Raw genomic sequence first — 18,718 nt, forward strand, 5'->3', positions numbered from 1 at the left:
AATAAATTTCATTGTTCTAACAAAAATATTTACTTCTCGAAAGATAACTAATGAAAATAATATAGTGAAATTAAAAATTTACCAAAAATCATGTCGCATACGTTAATTTGTTCATCCATCATTACACTTGCATTTTTATAAATATGTATATATTATAATTCATTTAAGACCACTAATATTTTTTACGGTGACTCTTTTATTCAATTCAGGTAGTGATTTATGCAAAACATACAAATAACTCTTTATTTCAAAGGTAAAGTTGTTTTAACATCATATTTTCTCGTTCGATGGCGTCCTGCTTCGAAATCTTTAGGTTTGCTTGTGTATGCTGTCAATGTTAATATTAATTCTAGCAGACGGCGTGTTGAAAGCTTATATTCTGCAGAAGTTCTTGGGTCGCTAGCGTATTAGAAACGTATCAACTTCGTTTTAAAACGCTAATTTAGTTTTATGTAAATTTGTAGAATAATTTACTTTTTAATGGATTAGGTTAGAATCTTTGCGTGGAAAGGCCGCAAACAATTAGTTTATAAAATGAGTCAGACCAATAGAATATCTGTTCCTCCAGAATTAACTGACATTCTTCTGGAGTTTACAGTAAATGTGCTTGTAGAGAAACCAGTAGATATAGTGAATTATGCCGTTAATTACTTCACAAAACTTCGTACTGAAAGACAACAAAATGGTACAAAAAATGTAGAATTTGAGAACGATGCAGGAGCTAGTGAAGATGAAGATATTTTAGATGAAGAATCACCAAGTAGGCCTAAGAATAGTAACATTTTAGTCCACTTTTGGCTATTTATATTAAATTGTATGGTTTGGAACACCTACTCTTTCTGTAATTGTAATTCGTAAAGAACACCTATAACTTAGTAATAATGTAAGGAAGATAACGTTTTACTTAATAATGTATAAACATATATTTGTTTTTACAAAGTTTGCATGTACTTTGGACATAGCTGACTAGTTATACTAATTACCGTGATTTGTATATTCAAAATTGTTAATAATAATATAATTGTTATTAATATTATAACTGTAACTTCTGTGAAACTTAAATTGTGATGCAGATAGATCAGTTAAATAGTTGTATAAAGAATCTTTGTGTTTTTAACTTCAAGTACAATTAACAGTGGAAGATATTTTACTATTAACATTAGTTATTGACCAAAATGTTTTGTTGCTCATTATCTCAAAATGTTTTTAGTATTGCTTTAGAATTAGGTATATACCACAATATTGACTTACTAGTATTAATACTCTTACTAATAAATAGTTGTAGTTGACTATGGCATCCACGTAGTTTCACGCAAACTTTGTCAGCTTCACACTTTCTTCAGAAACTAGTTACATAGCAGACTGCTGATTAAAATAAACTGTGTGTGAAAACTGAACAGATATGGTTATTATCATTAGAATATTTACATTGATAATATTGTATGTTAATAATTAGTTAACAAGTAAAACTTTTGGATTAAATTACATTCTTAAGTATGCCTAGATGTATTGAGAATATTGAGGTACTACAGAATAACATTGGATCAGTTGGGTAGTTTGATAAGTATATAACAAATGAGCTTTAATTTAATAACAGTAAGTATAACACATTTTGGTTATCATGATTTGTGCCACATTTTTAATGCAGAACAAAACAAACTTAATGTGCACTTAAACCATCAAAGCAATCAGTGCTTTGTTGCTGGTAGCAAAGCTAATATCATTTTAAGGTGGATTTATAGATGTATTCATAACAATGAAAAGAAATAAAAACTTTTTAAAAAAAATTACTAGTTAGGCTTTACTTAGAATACAGTGCACAATTTGAATATGAAAAAGAATATTAACTTATTGGAAAGGATTTGGAGAAGCGTTACCACATTGATTCCATAGATAATAGTTTTATCTTTTAGGGATAGGTTAAGATCTTAACTTATTTTGTTTTGAAAAAAGAAGAGCAAGAGGTGATTGTACTGATTTTTATTGTATAGTCCAAAGATAATTGCATAAAGATCTTGGATTTCTTTGTTATGTTCTGAAAATAATGAGACACAAGTTTAAGGTTTGAAAGCAACAGGTTAAGCTTCAACTGAGATAGTTTTAGTTTTCTAACAGAGTGATTGATCAATAAAACTAAATTCTATCAACAGTAGTAGGGGTTGGCAGTTTCACAGGGTTTAGAAGGGGAATGGATAATTTTCTTTAAAATAAATGTGAGTTTAAGTTAACGTTTTCAATAGGTGAATGGGCAGGGACAGTGTTGAAGGACCTGTGGTATCTTGTTCATACATTAATCAGTATAAGCAATTTTCTGTAATTTAGTTTATGAAACTTGTTAAGAACTTAGTTATGTGGTTAGTTATTTTTATGGGTTACATGATGATTTCAATATGTTTAACAAATTGTTATAATATTTCCTGTTTTTTTTTGTTGTTTTTTTAAATTATCATTCAATATATATATATATATATATATATATAAATTATATGGATACCATTGCCTCATATACTGTATTGTGGTGGTAATATGAATATGAGTAGAGTTTATTCTGAGAACAATGTTTAAGTTAGGAGGGTCTGGTTAAGCTAAGTGAGTTGATGTGTGCTTTAATGTTAATGTATAGTATTTATTTAAGAGTAAAAGGAGGAATAAAAATCATTTAATTTTTTGAAAATCATATTAGATTGAAGAGGAAGAAAAATGTTTGTATGGGGTTGTTTATAAGAATTTAGACATATAAGCATGTAAATGACAGAAAGCCAGTCATTTGGTTTTGAATTTCCTTTCACTCACTAAGGTAAACTTTCATATTTATAAACACCTAACATAGATTTCACAGAGACCAATTTAATAGTGCTTGTTAAATTCTTAAATAATTATTTCAAAAATTAGTAATGCTAAGGAAGAAGGGGACATCTGTCCAAAAATAAGCATCCTTTTAGGCTTTCAGGGTTTCTATTTATGCAGTGATTATCACTTTCATTCAGGTCACCACTTCCAAAATTATAATTTTAACAGTTTTATAGCTAATTGTAAAGTGTTGCTGATATCATGTGCTGTTATTTAAAATAGATTTTATATTTTTTTAACATAAGAATAATCTAAAGATATTGATGCTATTCATACCTGCTATTGGGTTGTCTTATTAGGTGTGTAATGACTGTTTAATGCCCATAAAATTAAGACTAAATAAATAAATATAATAGAAATTTTATGAACGGAACAAATTTGTTGCATTTCTATAATTGAGATCTAAAATTGTTTGTTTGTATTTCCTTTGTCAGTGGATTAGTTTAATGATCTAATGCAGTAAGTGTATTTGAATTACGGTTGTCTTGATGTACAAAAAAATTAACATTTGTAGAAAATTTTTTGTTTGAAATTTAGTAACTATACCTGCTGTGTATTTGATAATTGTAGCAAGTTATAATAGTAAATAATAATTTTATGAATTATGAGTGTTCATCTTGGAATTTATGTAATCTAAAGGTTTTTATTATGTTTGTATAAAGAGGCTTTACTTTAGTATTTTATGCAGATAAAGTATTCTGTAAAAGGAACAGTATATGGCATGACTTGTAAGCTTTGGCTACGTATAGAAGCAATTTAATAATTTACAGTTGTACACCTCAAGAATAAAAGGCAAATAAAATTGTTTACCACGGGTATATTTGTAATTCAATTACCAATAAGCATATGTAGCCATATTACCAAAATTATACTACTTTAAATGACAACTAACATATAGTGCCTCAGCTGCTCAGTTGTAACTTTGAAGAATGGTAATGGCAAAACACGTTTTCAGTACCTACAGTGAGCACAGTACAGATATCCAATTGTGTAGATTTATGCTTAGCTATAGTTAAACAAAAAACTAACTTATAAGAAATAAATTTACTGAAATAGGACCGACCTTTGACAAGAAAGGGTTCAGTAAAAGCTTAAAAGAATTTTTTGCAATTATGTCAGTTTTGTGCATGTTTTTTATTGAACTAAAAACATTGACTGTTGCCATTCAGTTACCACTGGTAATCAAACTTTCACATTATGTTAGGTTCACAGAGTGAAGCATCATGCACCAGTAGAGTATCTAGTGTATAAAAGCTTTGAATGTATTCAAACACAAGAGTTAAGTTTAAAAGGGTAGTAACATTAAACATACAGAAGGAGTTGACTTCAGCACCAATATTCTATACATGTGTATGAACACATTTCCTTTGAAGAAGCAATTTTCTTTATGCTTATGCCCTTATCTAACAGTCAATTAAATAATGCAGTGAAATGATTTTTACACCTGCTTTATTTTGTTTGAATTTGTGTATATATGCATTATGTACAAATAGTAGTCCATTATGGAAAAATGATATTTAGCATTGCTTTAACAATGCCTCTATTAATTTCAAATTTGGATAATGTATCTCCCTAGGGTTATTCCTGACTTGAGGGATTAATGTGCATATTTGCTGTTGTATAAATTTGGTGCATGTTATTAAAGATTTGCAAAGGATTATTACACATATAGTATAGCTGGGCAGTCACTCAACTTGGGAATTAATACAATCACATTCGTACCTCAAAAAGTTGAATAAACAAGTCTAAAGTATCATCATGGCAAAGTATATTTGTCAATTTTAATGTAGGTTTCTAAACTCCAATAACAAATAATAAAGGTTCAACGAATAATTTGATTCGTTGGTTTTTGGTTTTAATTGAGCTCCATGTATTTAAGTGTAATTGATCATCTTCACCAAAGATAGTCCAAGTATGTAAAACCTTATCTTTCATTTTGAAACAATGAGGTAAGGGTGAATTCTTCTTTCTAAAGCTTAATGGCCCCATACAATCCGTCACTAAATAGACCCACAGTGGTTGTAGAGGTTTTCTAAGTTGATGTAACAGTCTTGTGTTTTAACTTCTAGTGCGTAAAGACTGAACAAAAGAAGCTCTTCTGAGTTTTGTTGACTGAATCAACATAAGGGAACTTGAAATCTCTGAACACCTGATAAGACATTGTTGTTGCCTGTATTCTGTGGTTGATTGGTAGGCTTTCCAAAAGTTCCTGTTTTTTTCGGTATGCTTGGGTTTCATGACTAATGCGGCTCGATAGTTTCTTTTTATAAATCTTACATGATGTAATAAAGTTTTTTTCTGTAGTAATTAATACAAGTGTGCACTACCAACTTTGTTCACATCGTGTAATGTTGGATATCTTGCTTAAAACGTGTTTCGAGAAAACTTGTTTTACGCAAAGATGAAATGCATCATAGAAAAAACAAACGCGTTTGTTAGAAAATGGCGTATCTTATGGAAAGTGATATTCAACAGTATATAATTAATTTTCTGTGTGCCGACAAATTTATTTAATAGTAGAGTATTTAACTTCTCGAAATATTTTGTACTGATAAGAAATGGTTCATTTGCTCTAACTTTTGCAGTATACCCCGAGACAAATGGTTAACGTACTGGTGACGTTTCTTGAAATTTTATTTATACTATATGGCTCAGTGAGGTAAAAATGTAATCCCAAGACGACTGGTAAGGATATTAAAAAAAGTTTAATTAAAATAAAATACATTAATGTTTTTAATACCCATACTAGCCGTCTTGAGAATACATTTTTACTTCAAATGAGTTTTTCGTCATCATGTATTACTTCACCTCAATAACGTGCTACAACAAATTCTGTGGTCTTTTATTTTACTTGAACCTTACACAATATTATCACTCAAGGCTGAAATTTAACGCTTCGCCCTTACTCGTATTGGCCCTCCCTTTCCAGTTACCTACGTGTATTTGACACCGTAGTTCAATGACACAATTTTTGTGAATTCTGCCACAAGAGGAAAACTGCACCACAGATACTCAATTGAAGTCATTCTTCCACACATTAAAAATGGTTGTGTTGAAATTTATTGATTTGAAAGTATTTGTTTAAGTTTATCCCTAAAAATAACAAGAAATAAAACAGTGCGCTACAAAAGATAAAAATGTTTGTAAATGTTTCTGGACATAATACAGCACTCGTATCCCTTGAGGAAAAAGTCAAAATAGAAATGTATTTATTAAAATAAAGCAGAGAATAAGTTTCGACCTTCTTAGGCCATCTTCAGGCGAGGAAAGTGGAAATAACCTTCAACAAAACGGTGTTGGTTTAAACATTGTAAATTCGGCCCGGTGAAGTTTATTACCTTGTAAAGAAAATTTATATCTGACAGATGCGAAAGTTTCCCCTTCATTAAAAAAAAAAAAGGATAACTTTTAAGAACACATTATTAAAAACAGGAATATATTTAAACCAGTAAAATTTTAGTTTTCATAAATTCGTACTTTTAACAACGTTGTCATGTGTGTTTTCATGTATAATTTAGAATGAGGTTTCCATACATTTTAAAACCACTTATTTCACACTTCGGCTTGCAGTTTACATGCGACGCAGCTGCATGTAGTTTTATTGATTTAGGCTAGTCACTGTTTCTCATTTTCTGTTGATTTTTTGTTTATCTCGTGTTTGAGGAGTCACAGGATAGTGATCTACATATTTAATGAAATTCTTTTTTCTGCTTATTTGAACAGCTTAAGCCAGTATTGCTTGCAGTCCAGTGGAAGTTTGTGTAGAGATTGGAGCAAAATGTTAAAAGCCTAGCTTGGTATATATGTATTGCTAAAAGAAAAGGTGTTTGTGTTTATCATTTTATACTATGTTTTAATTATGATGCTGCGTTGTAATGCTAAAAATAAATTATATTTGGTGGAAAAAAATGAGATAAACTTGTTTAAATTATTTTCCACTTGATGATGTTAAGTTTTGTACCTCGTTAAGCTCGTTGTATTAGAATTAAATTACAAATTGATCAATCGCAAAGTTTCATGTATTTTTATTTAAAGAAGGATAACGCTTCAAGTTGGCTCTCTTTGTCTGATAGTATAGTTTATAACTTTATTGAGTCGTGTTTCCATTAGGCCTTATCGGCGAAACTATTTGAATGGGTATATCAATCGCCGAATACAAATTTATAATGTGTGTGTGTGTGAGCGTTTTAAAACTAGTGCCGCCCGTGTTGATTATACCTAATGTTGACCTGTACAGAATGCAAGTGTGTGGTACAGTTGAAAGTACAGTGCATATTCAACGACATAACATATCGAATCGTGTTCCCTTAGAACTGCAGCCCAATACGCTAATCACTTGGGCTACGCCCGATCCAAAATTATTCTAGTAGAACTCGAAAATATATTTGGCAAGCAGGTCACAGGTTACCATACTGTTTTGTGGTAACGTTGAGATTTTTAGAATAAGAATTTTTATGTATATTTCACTAGAAAAGGTGTTACGTATTACGATTTGGAACAGACTGAAACTGAGTCAAATAGTAATTTTGATTTAGAAGTTAATTAAATGTCAATATATATCAACTTTATCATATTTGACAACAAGATTGATACCCTAAAGTTTTATTCTTAAAACAAATATATTTTAATATACAAACAATAGTACAATTTATATTAACGGTCATTACAATTAATGATTTATATACAAAAGTTTTACAAACTTGCAAACAATATTGTTTCTTTTATCTGACTTGCAACTACCTTGATATCCTATTGAGGGTTTATGACTAGCGAATTTATTACGAGTTGATAGATATAGGCACGATTCACTTAACGAGGAGTTAGCTAGTTCGCCGATAACTCGTGAGTGTTTCACTGCTGAACTTGTACAATGTCTTCGCAAAAATACTAAAGTTCGATATTAATTTGCTGAAATTAAACGGTTTTTACTGCTCGATATCTATAAACGTTCGTGGTCAAATATCTGAATTTCCCTATTAATAATCGTTAATCACAGTTATAGTTTCCGAGGTTTATAGTAAACCAACTGTAGCAAATGAACAATATATAACGTTACTCTATGAGTTGCGTTGGTTACCTTTTACAAGCGTTAGGCGAAGTTGTAGAAAGTTCAGATAAAAAAAACAATACTGGCTATCACTCGAATTTACTTAAACATATTGTAAATTGTTAGTTTTTACACTCGAGAATCTTCTGCAACATTAAAGAATTGGTGTTACAATTTAGAACAGAATGAAACTGAATCAAGTGTTGTCACTTTTGTTTACTATTACTAATAAAATGTCTAAATATATATTTAAGCGAAACAAACATTGATATTAAAATAAATATATAATAATAAATCCGTCACAGTAGTATTAATAGGGAACGTGTGAGAACATTATTATTACAATGAAACTTTTATTTTCACGATATAACTGTCGTGAGTTTTGTTTTTTATTCTAAACCTAACTCTTCATAAAGAACAAGATATAATAAAATGTTGTATTTGAAAATGTTATTCGCCTACTACTGTTGTCTTACGATAGGTATAATTGTAATTATTCATTGCCAGCTTGTAAAATATAGCAGAACAATTGTTAGCGTATCAAATAACTTTTTTAAATAGTGTTCACCCCACTCTTGTGTTTGTTTATATCCCAGATAGCCTGAAATGCTTTGATTTTTTCTGTTAAGCACAAAGTTACACAAAGAGCTATTTGTACTCTTACCACAACGGACATCGAAATCTGGTTTCTCGCGATGCAAGTCCATCGACACTCACTCCTCTGTACCACTGGGAAGGAAAGAGCTCTGGATTGAGCGAAATATGTCGTCGGAAGTTGTAACAAATATCGTGTGGTTGGAGTATTATTCTTATACAACCTTCTTATTCGTGAAAATATTTAAGGTATTAGATAAGGAATGTATTGTTTAACAAAGTAATAACCCTAATACTAAATGTCTTACGACAACTACTGATAGGTATCGGGAAACAAATTAAATATTGCTGTATCAGTGCAAATTGAGTGCATTTATAAAACGATAGCATGTAAACATCGATTTTCGTAATGGTTCATTAAGTGGAGCTGTCAGGTTATATATTATTTGCAAATAATGGTATTGAAAAGCTGAGGCGAAAATAGTTGATAGCTTAGCAAACTTTGTGTAGAATCTCAGAAGAGTTCTTCAGTACAATACTAGAATTCTGAAATTATCTGTTGGCGCAATAGTAAGGGCTGTGAATAAACATTCTCTCCACTAATCGGAATAAACTGTTTCGTAAACGAGTAAAAGCAACACCTTCATCGTCATTATAATCATTGTTTTTAGAATCCACTCATACTAAATAATTGGAAGATTGTTTATATTTTAATTTCGCGCAAAGCTACACGAGGGCTATCTGCGCTAGCCGTCCCTAATTTAACAGTGTAAGATTAGATGGAAGACAGATAGTCGTCACCACCCACCGCCAACTCTTGGGCTACTCTTTTACCAACGAATAATGGAATTGACCTTCACTTTATAACGCCTCCATGGCTGAAGGGCGAGCATTTTTGGTGCAATGGGGATTCGAACCTGCTACCCTCAGATTACAAGTCGAGTGTCTTAATCACCTGACCACGCCGAGCCATTGAAGATGGTACAGAAAACTAATTCTTTATACGCCAATCAAATGTACGAAACAGCTTCTCAGTTTCTAATGGTTATTAATTTAGCTTACAGTTGCATGTTAGTTTGCAAAGGAATGACACAGTCGAAACAAATAACTTCGATAGGGGTGGGAGACTGTCGTTTTGTCTATTTGAAATACAAGTGTTCTTTCAAATTGCATGTAAACAGTGATACACCGCGTACACGGTTATGTTTAGACAAGTTATAAACACTTGCAGAGCTAATTGTTTTGAGAAATGAAGGACAATAGTTTGAAGCTTCAACACGTATTAAACGCATGTGACAGACTGAATCTAATTTATAAATACATTGACTCGCCAAGATGATCAGTGGCTGAAGCAGTCTTAAAGTTTCCTGATATGTTCATATTGATGTTGTGTTATAAATTATAACAGCAGGTATGGATGTTTTAAACAGATATATTTGTTTGAGCTGTGTGTAGCGTTTACTGTTTGAATTTTCAAGATAATAAACCACGTTTTAACTGTTCAAACGATAAGAGTGACTTTCTGATTGTTAGTTTTTCAATGTAACGTCATTAGTTATTGAAAATGAACTAGCGACTAAGAATGACTATTTTCACATATTTGATGCTTAGAATGAATCTGGTTAATCAAATGTCATAATCGCCTATTTTGGGAATTATTATTTTATAAATTAAGAAATATATAAACGTATTAAATATCGACTTACTGTAGACTATATGTAAAGATGGATTAGTTACTTGGTAGAAATAATACAGATATGTACACTAAAAACTCGACAGTGACATAGAGCTTTGCTTGAAACTATGTTTGCAAATCACTTTCATTTGTTTCTTTACCCAAAAAGCCTAAAAACTAAGTAATAAACCGTTTTTAAGATACCAAACCACGAAATTGTTCATCTTTCATTTACTTGTTTCAGTTGAGATAACTATACAGCTTTATCACCTAAATTAACTGTGTTTCTGGGCAGTGCACGATGTCATCACTTAGTCGTAATAGCAAGTAGTAATCAGTAAAAAAAATCATAGTTCTAGTGTAAACAGTATTATCATAACCCCATGAAATCAGTGTTGTTTTTTTTGAAAATCGAAACATAGCGTTATTTTAAGTAGCTTAAGTGTGGGAGGAAACAAGAATTACGATTATGAGGGTTAGATTATTGTAACATTTAGAACACTCAATGCTTTGTTTACTATACAATCGATGTCTTTAGGGAGCCAACCCCTATATTATATACGAAGTGATTGAGTGAAAATAACGTCAATACAATACACATAATATTAAATTTTATTATATACAGTAATAGAATACACTAACTTTATATTAGAGGGAAAAACGTTACAAAAGAAGTTATTAATCATTTTATAAACGTAAAATGATGTAGCGATGACAATGCTTAAAATAATACAAAGGAGAATGTACGGATGATACAGCTATATGTAGTGTTATTTCTTGGTACTTGTATGTGATATCAAAATGATAAATAACAGAAAAGGTTAAAATAGGTACACAATTAAAACTATCTTAATTAAGGTCAACATAGGACCACTAAAAAAGTTGCAATATGTTTCAACATTACAACGTCATCTTCAGGAGTGAGTTGTAAAACATAATCATGTTTCATTTACACTTATTTTGCTTATTATACAGAGATATAACTAGTGATTTATGGAACATCATATAGCTTGAGATTTTGAAAAAAATAATATCAATGGAACGTAAAATATGAGAAACGTGAACAACAGTCATGATAGTGCTTTTGTTTATTCGTTTGTTTCAATATAGAAATATAATGTTAAAGTAATAGTTATTTTTATAAGAATGAATTTCATATAGGTGGTAGAAGTCACAAACAATACAATTAATCTATTCTTAACTTGTAAAGACCCATGTGATTACATGCAAGCAGTTGAGTTTAATTTTTTGAATGGTTATTCGTTTTGTTACTAAGGGATTCTTGCGTGGAAAGTAACAAGCTCGGGTACTGTTTAACGCATTTACTGCGGTTCGGTGCCAATGGGCGATAGCGAATTGGGTGCCAGTAAATTATGTCGAAAGACATGCTGCCGAAATAAGTCGAAAAATCAACTTGCTGACAGTTGTGTCATGAGATGGATTTATTTATCTTTACTTAGGGGAATGCATGCATGTTTACATGTGCATGAATCAGGTTTACAACGTATATGAGTAATTTGTTGCATTTTGAATAGATAAATATAAAATATAATTATTTCATACAGACTAAACACTTTTATGCCAACGTAACAAAATTATACCTCACGGTCATGAGATAGAGTAGAATCTGAGCATTGTCCTTGAATTCTTGGTAACGTGTAACAACATTCCGTATTCGTTCATTTCTTGTCACAGCTTTTTTGCACAAGTTTTGTCGGATATTTCGCTGGCCAGTATTTATCTGAAGTACAGCAGCTTCAGTGTCGTGCTGCTGCTTTCGTATTTCATTCAGCAATGAAAACGTCGACTCTTTTCTTGTTCGCCATTTTGTTAAATTTATTATACCATCTCTCTCTAGCATTAGTAGTCTTGACTTCGTCTGTCCGTGCTCTTTCATATGCATTCCACAACTCAATTGGGTAGGTTGGTGGCAGTGCTCACCTTCTGCCACGGGCAGGACGTCCGCGTATGCAAGTCTTATCAAGATATTCCGCAACATCCTCGAGTCTCGCTAGATCGTCGTTTTTGTCACTCAACTGGTCCAGCAATAGTTCGAATGCTTCGATAGCATCTTTGGGAGAGACAAAAGCTAGTCCGATAGCGCTCAACGTCCATTGCTTTATTGGACTGTCTCCTTGATTGTACTGAACTTGGAGCCCAACCTCTTGAATTTTTCCGTATAATGATTGTCCATAGTGGAACAGGCACAGATATACCTGGGCACGTGGGAAGACATTGCGACATGCATTTATTGCGCCCTTTTCAAAATCCATCATAATTGAAGTTGGTCGTGTTTCGACGTGTGTAATTTGCAATTCCCTTGCTGTTTGTTGTAGTCGTTGTAAAATTGCCAGATAATATTCTTCTCGCTTATTTTGCATAAGGACGTACACAAGTGGAAATACTGTCTCTGATACTTTGCCATGTATTATCCACAGTGGAAAAACATGGTTTGTACTACTTGGAGAGTCCCATCAATGTACCACATGGTCGAAGAAAACAAGTAGTGAAGGTTGTGTGCTGTGGCAAATATAATAGTTCTGCTTTGGATGTTTCAGTCATTTGCATTCTTTAAGATGTTGTCGTGCAAAAGAAACCGACGACCAGACATTGTGTTTTCATAAGGTGGAACTATCTCTAAATCTACAATGTTCCGAGAGTTACTTTGCTTCACTGAGACCCTGCTTCTGTTTACCAATCGGCGAAGGGTCTGCAGTTTGGGTAAAGCTGCCACGGCACTGGCGGAAATGCCCTCGATTCCTCACGGATCAGGGTGGCTGGATGTGCCACTGGTTGTTCCATCGCTTTCCACTTCAAGTTTGTTTTCGCCCTCTGCGCTGCAGCTTTTTCGCATTGTTTTGCGTGCGTGTGTGCCTTAGTTATTCGCACGACTAGCTGTTCCCCATTGCCTACTGAAGAAACTGCTCTTCCATCACGTTTTTATTTGCTCGCATTTCCAATAGGAGCTATTACCCCTTGACCTGTCCTTAGTGTAAATAAATCCAGCATGATATAGCTTATCGTTGTTCCGTTGCGAAGGTACAAATTCAGCCATGATGAAAATTCGGAAAACTCGGTAAATCTTGTGAAATGAGTTAAAAGTTCGTGAATTATTGAATTTATACTCCGAAAATAAAGCGAATAAGGAAATAATATAAAAATATTCAAATTCAATGTATTATAGATGTCTTATAACTAAAAATAACGTAATAATTTGTGCAGTGAAAAGCTACAGTCTTGTCAAAACGTTCATCTAATTATTTTACTTCGATAATCGCAAACTATCGGCAATACTAGTGGTACATTCGAAACACTGGTATGTCAACAGTGTCTATCGGAAATTGATAATATTATCGGCAAATGGTTTGTCGCCGAGATGTCTGTCAACTAGCGGTATTGTTGACAAATTGAGTGTCGCCCAGTTGACCCTGAAACCACTGACTGCTGATTTGCCAAATGGGATCGGATCCTCTTTCGGCAGTTGAATGTAAGTAAGCTGTATACGATGTACGGCTCGCAAAAATTATGCGCGTGTTTAAAACAGACGCAACAAAAAAGGGTTAAAGATTTTCCCGTTAGAATACTGTTAATGTAATGCGATGTGCATCCTCTAGTTATATATTTAAATATACCAGCACTCTCTGTGGCTCGCATCCTCTAGTTATATTTAAATATACCAGCACTCTCTGTGGCTCCCCCACCGTCAAGATTCACAGATGCTCCTACCTTATCCTCAATTACTTCTGCAATTTCCATAAAGAGGGGTTTTTACCCCCAAAACAAACCGTGTTGAGATACACATCGATGATACTTGTTACCAAATACACGTTCAGTAATCCTGTAAATATATCCTCTACATTACATCATATCAGGTTAATCTTCCTTAATAAGAGGGCTACACCACATAGATAACGGCATATTCTGGGCCTCCCCGAATCCGCCTGCTAGATCCAAAAGTGCGTGTATAAAGAAATTCCAGAAAGCACAACATGAGTTGATACAGGATTCTGTACTTGAATGCTTTAATTAGTGGCTGTGTCAAAGTGGTATGAATTTTTCCATTTGTTTTGTATGACAAACATTTTGTGATGTTTTGAAAACCCCTGAAAACAACAGTGTCAGACCAGTGCTTTCTTTGTTTGAAATTCGTGTTTTCGCTCAAGTTACTACTTTTATTTTAGTGTTGTGTTGATATTAGATGTTGGCCTGAATAGAGTCGATGTAGAACATTAAGTGTTACATTTCAATGTTGCTATGAGTACTTGAAGTGTAAAATGGTTTTGTCAGGGTGTAATATATATTTTTTGGTTTTACTATTTTGAAACAATCCTCGTTTGTAAATAACATTTCAATCAAAATATATAGGTTTTCATTTATTGTTAACAATGAACGTGAGCAATTGTTTTATAACGAGTGTTGGTTATACGGACTGTTGAGTTTAAGAATTATTATTCAATGTGTAACGGATTTACTATTATACATTTATTTTACAATTTATGCTTGTTTCAGTTTAATATATATTTAAAATTTTTTGTAACGTATATTGTTAAATGTTAAATATTATTAAATGTGTATTGCGATATTCCAGTCTGTTCTTTATATTTGTAGATTTTCCAGCATGAGAACCAACAATGCACGATATGTGTGTGTAAAATACTATTATTGTTGCCTTAGCCGAAATTTCTAGAAAACATTCCCTCAAGCTTATAAAAGGTAACAAACGCAGCATACGGGAAGACAGTTTAATGGTATTGTTTGTTTGCTGAAGTCAGTATACTATTAAACCTCGAAAGCTGTAATTGTGATAAATGCGTACTAATCGGAAAACTACAGATATTTGACCAGAAAAGTTTATAGATTTCGAACATTACAAACCGTTTAACTTCAGTGAAGTAATTTCGGGTGTTAGTATTTCAACGAGGACATTTGATATGTTCGTCAGAGAAGTCAGTTTGTAAATGGCATAAGGCTAGCCATTAAGCAAAGTGTAACAATATCGACATGGAATTCGCTCCTCTTGAATTGTCGATAAAATATCAAGTTTCAAACCATATAGAAGACTCAGTATTGTTTGTTTGTAAAACTTTTGTATATGACTCATTAATTGTAATAACCGTTAACATAAATTATATTGTTTGTATATTAAAATATATTAGTGCTAAGAAATAAAATTGTGTGTGTAAATCATGTTGGCAAATATAAATTTGATAGATATCGGTATTCAATTCGTTTCTAAATTAAAATTAAAATTTCCGGCTATTTGAAATCGTAATATGTAACATAATAAATCGGAGACTCGTCCGAAATAAATTATAATAATTAACAAGTGTATTTTGTGATTTAATATCTAACGATTATTTATCTTTCGTAACCACAGTGTTAAATGTTCATTATGGCCTGGCATGGCCTAGCGCGTTAAGGCGTGCGCTTCGTAATCTGAGGGTCGCGGGTTCGCGCCCGAGTCGCGCCAAACATGCTCGCCCTCCCAGCCGTGTGGGTGTTATAATGTGACGGTCAATCCCACTATTCGTTGGTAAAAGAGTTGGCGGTGGGTGGTGATGACTAGCTGCCTTCCCTCTAGTCTTACACTGCTAAATTAGGGACGGCTAGCACAAATAGCCCTCGAGTAGCTTTGTGCGAAATTCCAAAAAACAAACAAACAAAACAAATGTTCATTACTTTAAAATCGATAATTATGACATGTTTCGTTACCTTACTTGGTACGAGTTTCACTGTGTCGGTATTTGGGTATTGATGTTAAATACCCAGGAGGGTCAGGTACATTAGACCTCTCCCTCCCTTCCGAACGATTATAGCGTCTGTCTTTAGGGATTTTTTTTTTTATAACTTTGGGCCAGAGTAAAAGTATAACATCGTACTCAGGCCCATTTCAGGGCTCAGTCCATGCATGGACGAACAAGAAGTTCTTTTTTTTTCTCTTTTATTATTTCTCTTGTATTTTTTTCTTCTTTTGTATTTTCATATATATATAATTTTTTTTTGTATTTTTCTCCTTTTTCTTCATAGAGAGAATGCTACTACTACTTGTAGTAACAAAAAAAAATATTGTTATTCAATAATTGAATAATAATACAATAAATGAAAAAAAAATAATAAAAGAAACAAGGATTAAGTGTCTAGTGCATAGTGGCCAGCTTGTGTTACATTTCTTAAATACATGTTAAAAGGGGAGAGGTATTTAGGACTATTTACATCATGTACGTGATATCTGTCGAGATCACACATTAAGTCATTTTTATGCCAATTCTTATTGAAATATTTTAGAGAATTATGCAAGTCTTTCAGATATTGTGTCTATGTTTGCATACTTGTGCATGAATGTGGTTGAGGTGCTACGTTGTACTTTATATGCCGAAGTTAGAACTGAATTTTGTATACGTTGAAGTTTCTGTAAATGTGTGGGTGCTATGTTAATCCAGACAGGTGATGCATTTTCTATTGTTGGTCTAATGTACGTTTTGTAGATTTTAAGTATGTTGTCTGGTGATGTTCCTTGGATTTTACCTGAAAGACTTCTTGCATAGTTTGCTCTTTTCCAGATTCGTATCAGTATATTTTTAATATGTGGTAACCACGTTAATTTTGAATCATAGGTTAGACCTAGAAATTTAGCAGAAGTAGCAGTCAGTAAAAGTGATCCATTCAGATAGAGCTTTGGTGGATCTTTTTTCAGCTTATTCAGTCTGCTGAATAATATGACTTGTGTTTTCGGAATATTGATTTTGATTCTGTATTTCTGGCAGTATTCTTCGATGTTATTTAGGACTGGTTGTAGGTTCGTTGCTGCTATTGACGGAGTGGGGGCACTTTTCCAGACTGCTAGATCATCAGCGAACTGTGATGCATAACCTAAATTTAGGTCCGAAAGAGGCATATTATTCACGTACATGATAAATAATATAGGGCTAACAACCCATCCCTGCGGGACTCCTGCTTCGGGTGAAAAGGACCCTGAGTGGGCCCCATTTACATTTACTTTACACATTCTGTTTCCAGGAAGTTGGACAGCCAGCGAATAGTTTCCTGGGGTAATGCCATTTCAAGTAATCTATGACGTAAACCATTATGCCACACTGTGTCAAAAGCTTTCTCAATGTCGAGAAAGCAAGCTACAGTGCATTCGTTTTTGTTGAAGCTGTCGGTAATTGATTCTGTAAGTCGAATCAGGTGGTCTGTAGTTTGGCGGTTTTTCGAAATCCGTTTTGAATTTCTGGTAATTTTGAATTTTCTTCTAAGTAAACTGACAGACGATTACTAATTATCCTCTCTAATACTTTGCCAATACAACTGGTTAAGCTAATCGGGCGGTAGTTGTTTGGTTTATTCGCTGGCTTTCCTTCTTTCTGGAACATTAATATTATTGCTTCCTTCCAAGAAACGGGGATATATCCTGCTGATAGTGAGAGATTAAATAACGCTGTTAGGTGTTCATATAAACTGAGTGCCTTGTTTTAGGAGGATAGCTTGAATACCATCTTCTCCAGGGGCTTTGTTTTTTGTGTTGTTAATAGCAGTTACGACTTCTGTTACAGTGATATGTTTTATCAGTTGATGAGTGCTCCAGTCTTTTGTTTTTTCTTGGTGTGTACTAGTGTTGACTGGAAATTTAGGTGTAAAAAATGCTTCTATTTTGATCAATAAAGTTGGTGACTGTATTATAAAAGTATCTGTTCATGCCTGGTTCATGATGTGTCTTGAACGTGTTTTCTAGGTGTTTGTTAAATATCTCGGCTTTTTATGTGTTAGTGTATGCTGTTTCTCCATCCAGTTCCAGTGGTGGATATACTGTGTTTGTTGTTCCTGTATTTGTAAATCTTTTCAAGTGTGTCCAGAATTGTTTAGGATCAGTTTTGTGATTTAGATCGGAACAGAAGGTGTCCCAGTTTTCTTGTTTTTGTTGTCTGATTAAGTTTCGTATTTTATTCCTTATTGTGTTTATCTGTGTTTTAAGTGTGGGGTTGCGATTTTGAATGTACTGTCTGCGGAGTATACGTCTGTCTTTAATTAAGTGTATTATGTCTTTTTGTGGTTACCATGAATGAGTTGTTGTGAAGTGTTTTTGTTTCGGTATCGAACTGTTGGCTGCATGTTTTAGACGCTCAGAGATGATATGACAGTATGCATCTATATCTGATGCGTCCGCGGCAATATGTAGTACTTCGGGAGGTAAGGTTTCATTTAATATAGTTTGAAAAACTGGCCAATTAGCTTTGTTGTAGTTCAGTTGGTCTTTAACTATGATTTTATTTAAGTGGGGGGGTGAGATTGAAGATACACCAAACTGGGAGGTGGTCACTATCCAAATCGTGACCAACATGAAAATTTACGAATTTGCGACTCATATGTGACGAACACAGGCATAGGTCCAGTATTTCACTGGTGCCGTGTGCGTACGAGATATGTGTCGGTGTTGCATCGTTTAATAAAGTCATGTTTGATTCATCCAAAAATTGAAAAAGTAAATTGCCGTTTGCGTTTGTACTTCGACAGTTGAATGCTATATGTTTACTGTTTAGGTCGCCGATAATAAT

General features: G+C 33.1%; 1 protein-coding gene across 2 annotated transcripts in view; it reads left to right on the forward strand.

The window, feature by feature from the left end:
- The first annotated feature begins 286 nt into the window (after positions 1-286).
- The window catches only part of LOC143235053 (cAMP-dependent protein kinase type II regulatory subunit-like), a 101,763-nt gene continuing 83,331 nt past the window's right edge, over positions 287-18,718 (forward strand). For both annotated transcript variants that reach the window (XM_076472812.1, XM_076472814.1), the window contains exon 1: positions 287-760. In XM_076472812.1, the coding sequence (XP_076328927.1) occupies positions 535-760 (226 nt within the window). In that variant the 5' untranslated portion in view covers positions 287-534. The remainder of the gene's footprint in view (positions 761-18,718) is intronic.

This window comes from Tachypleus tridentatus, chromosome 12, assembly GCF_004210375.1.
Source record: "Tachypleus tridentatus isolate NWPU-2018 chromosome 12, ASM421037v1, whole genome shotgun sequence".
NCBI classification, from domain to species: domain Eukaryota; kingdom Metazoa; phylum Arthropoda; class Merostomata; order Xiphosura; family Limulidae; genus Tachypleus; species Tachypleus tridentatus.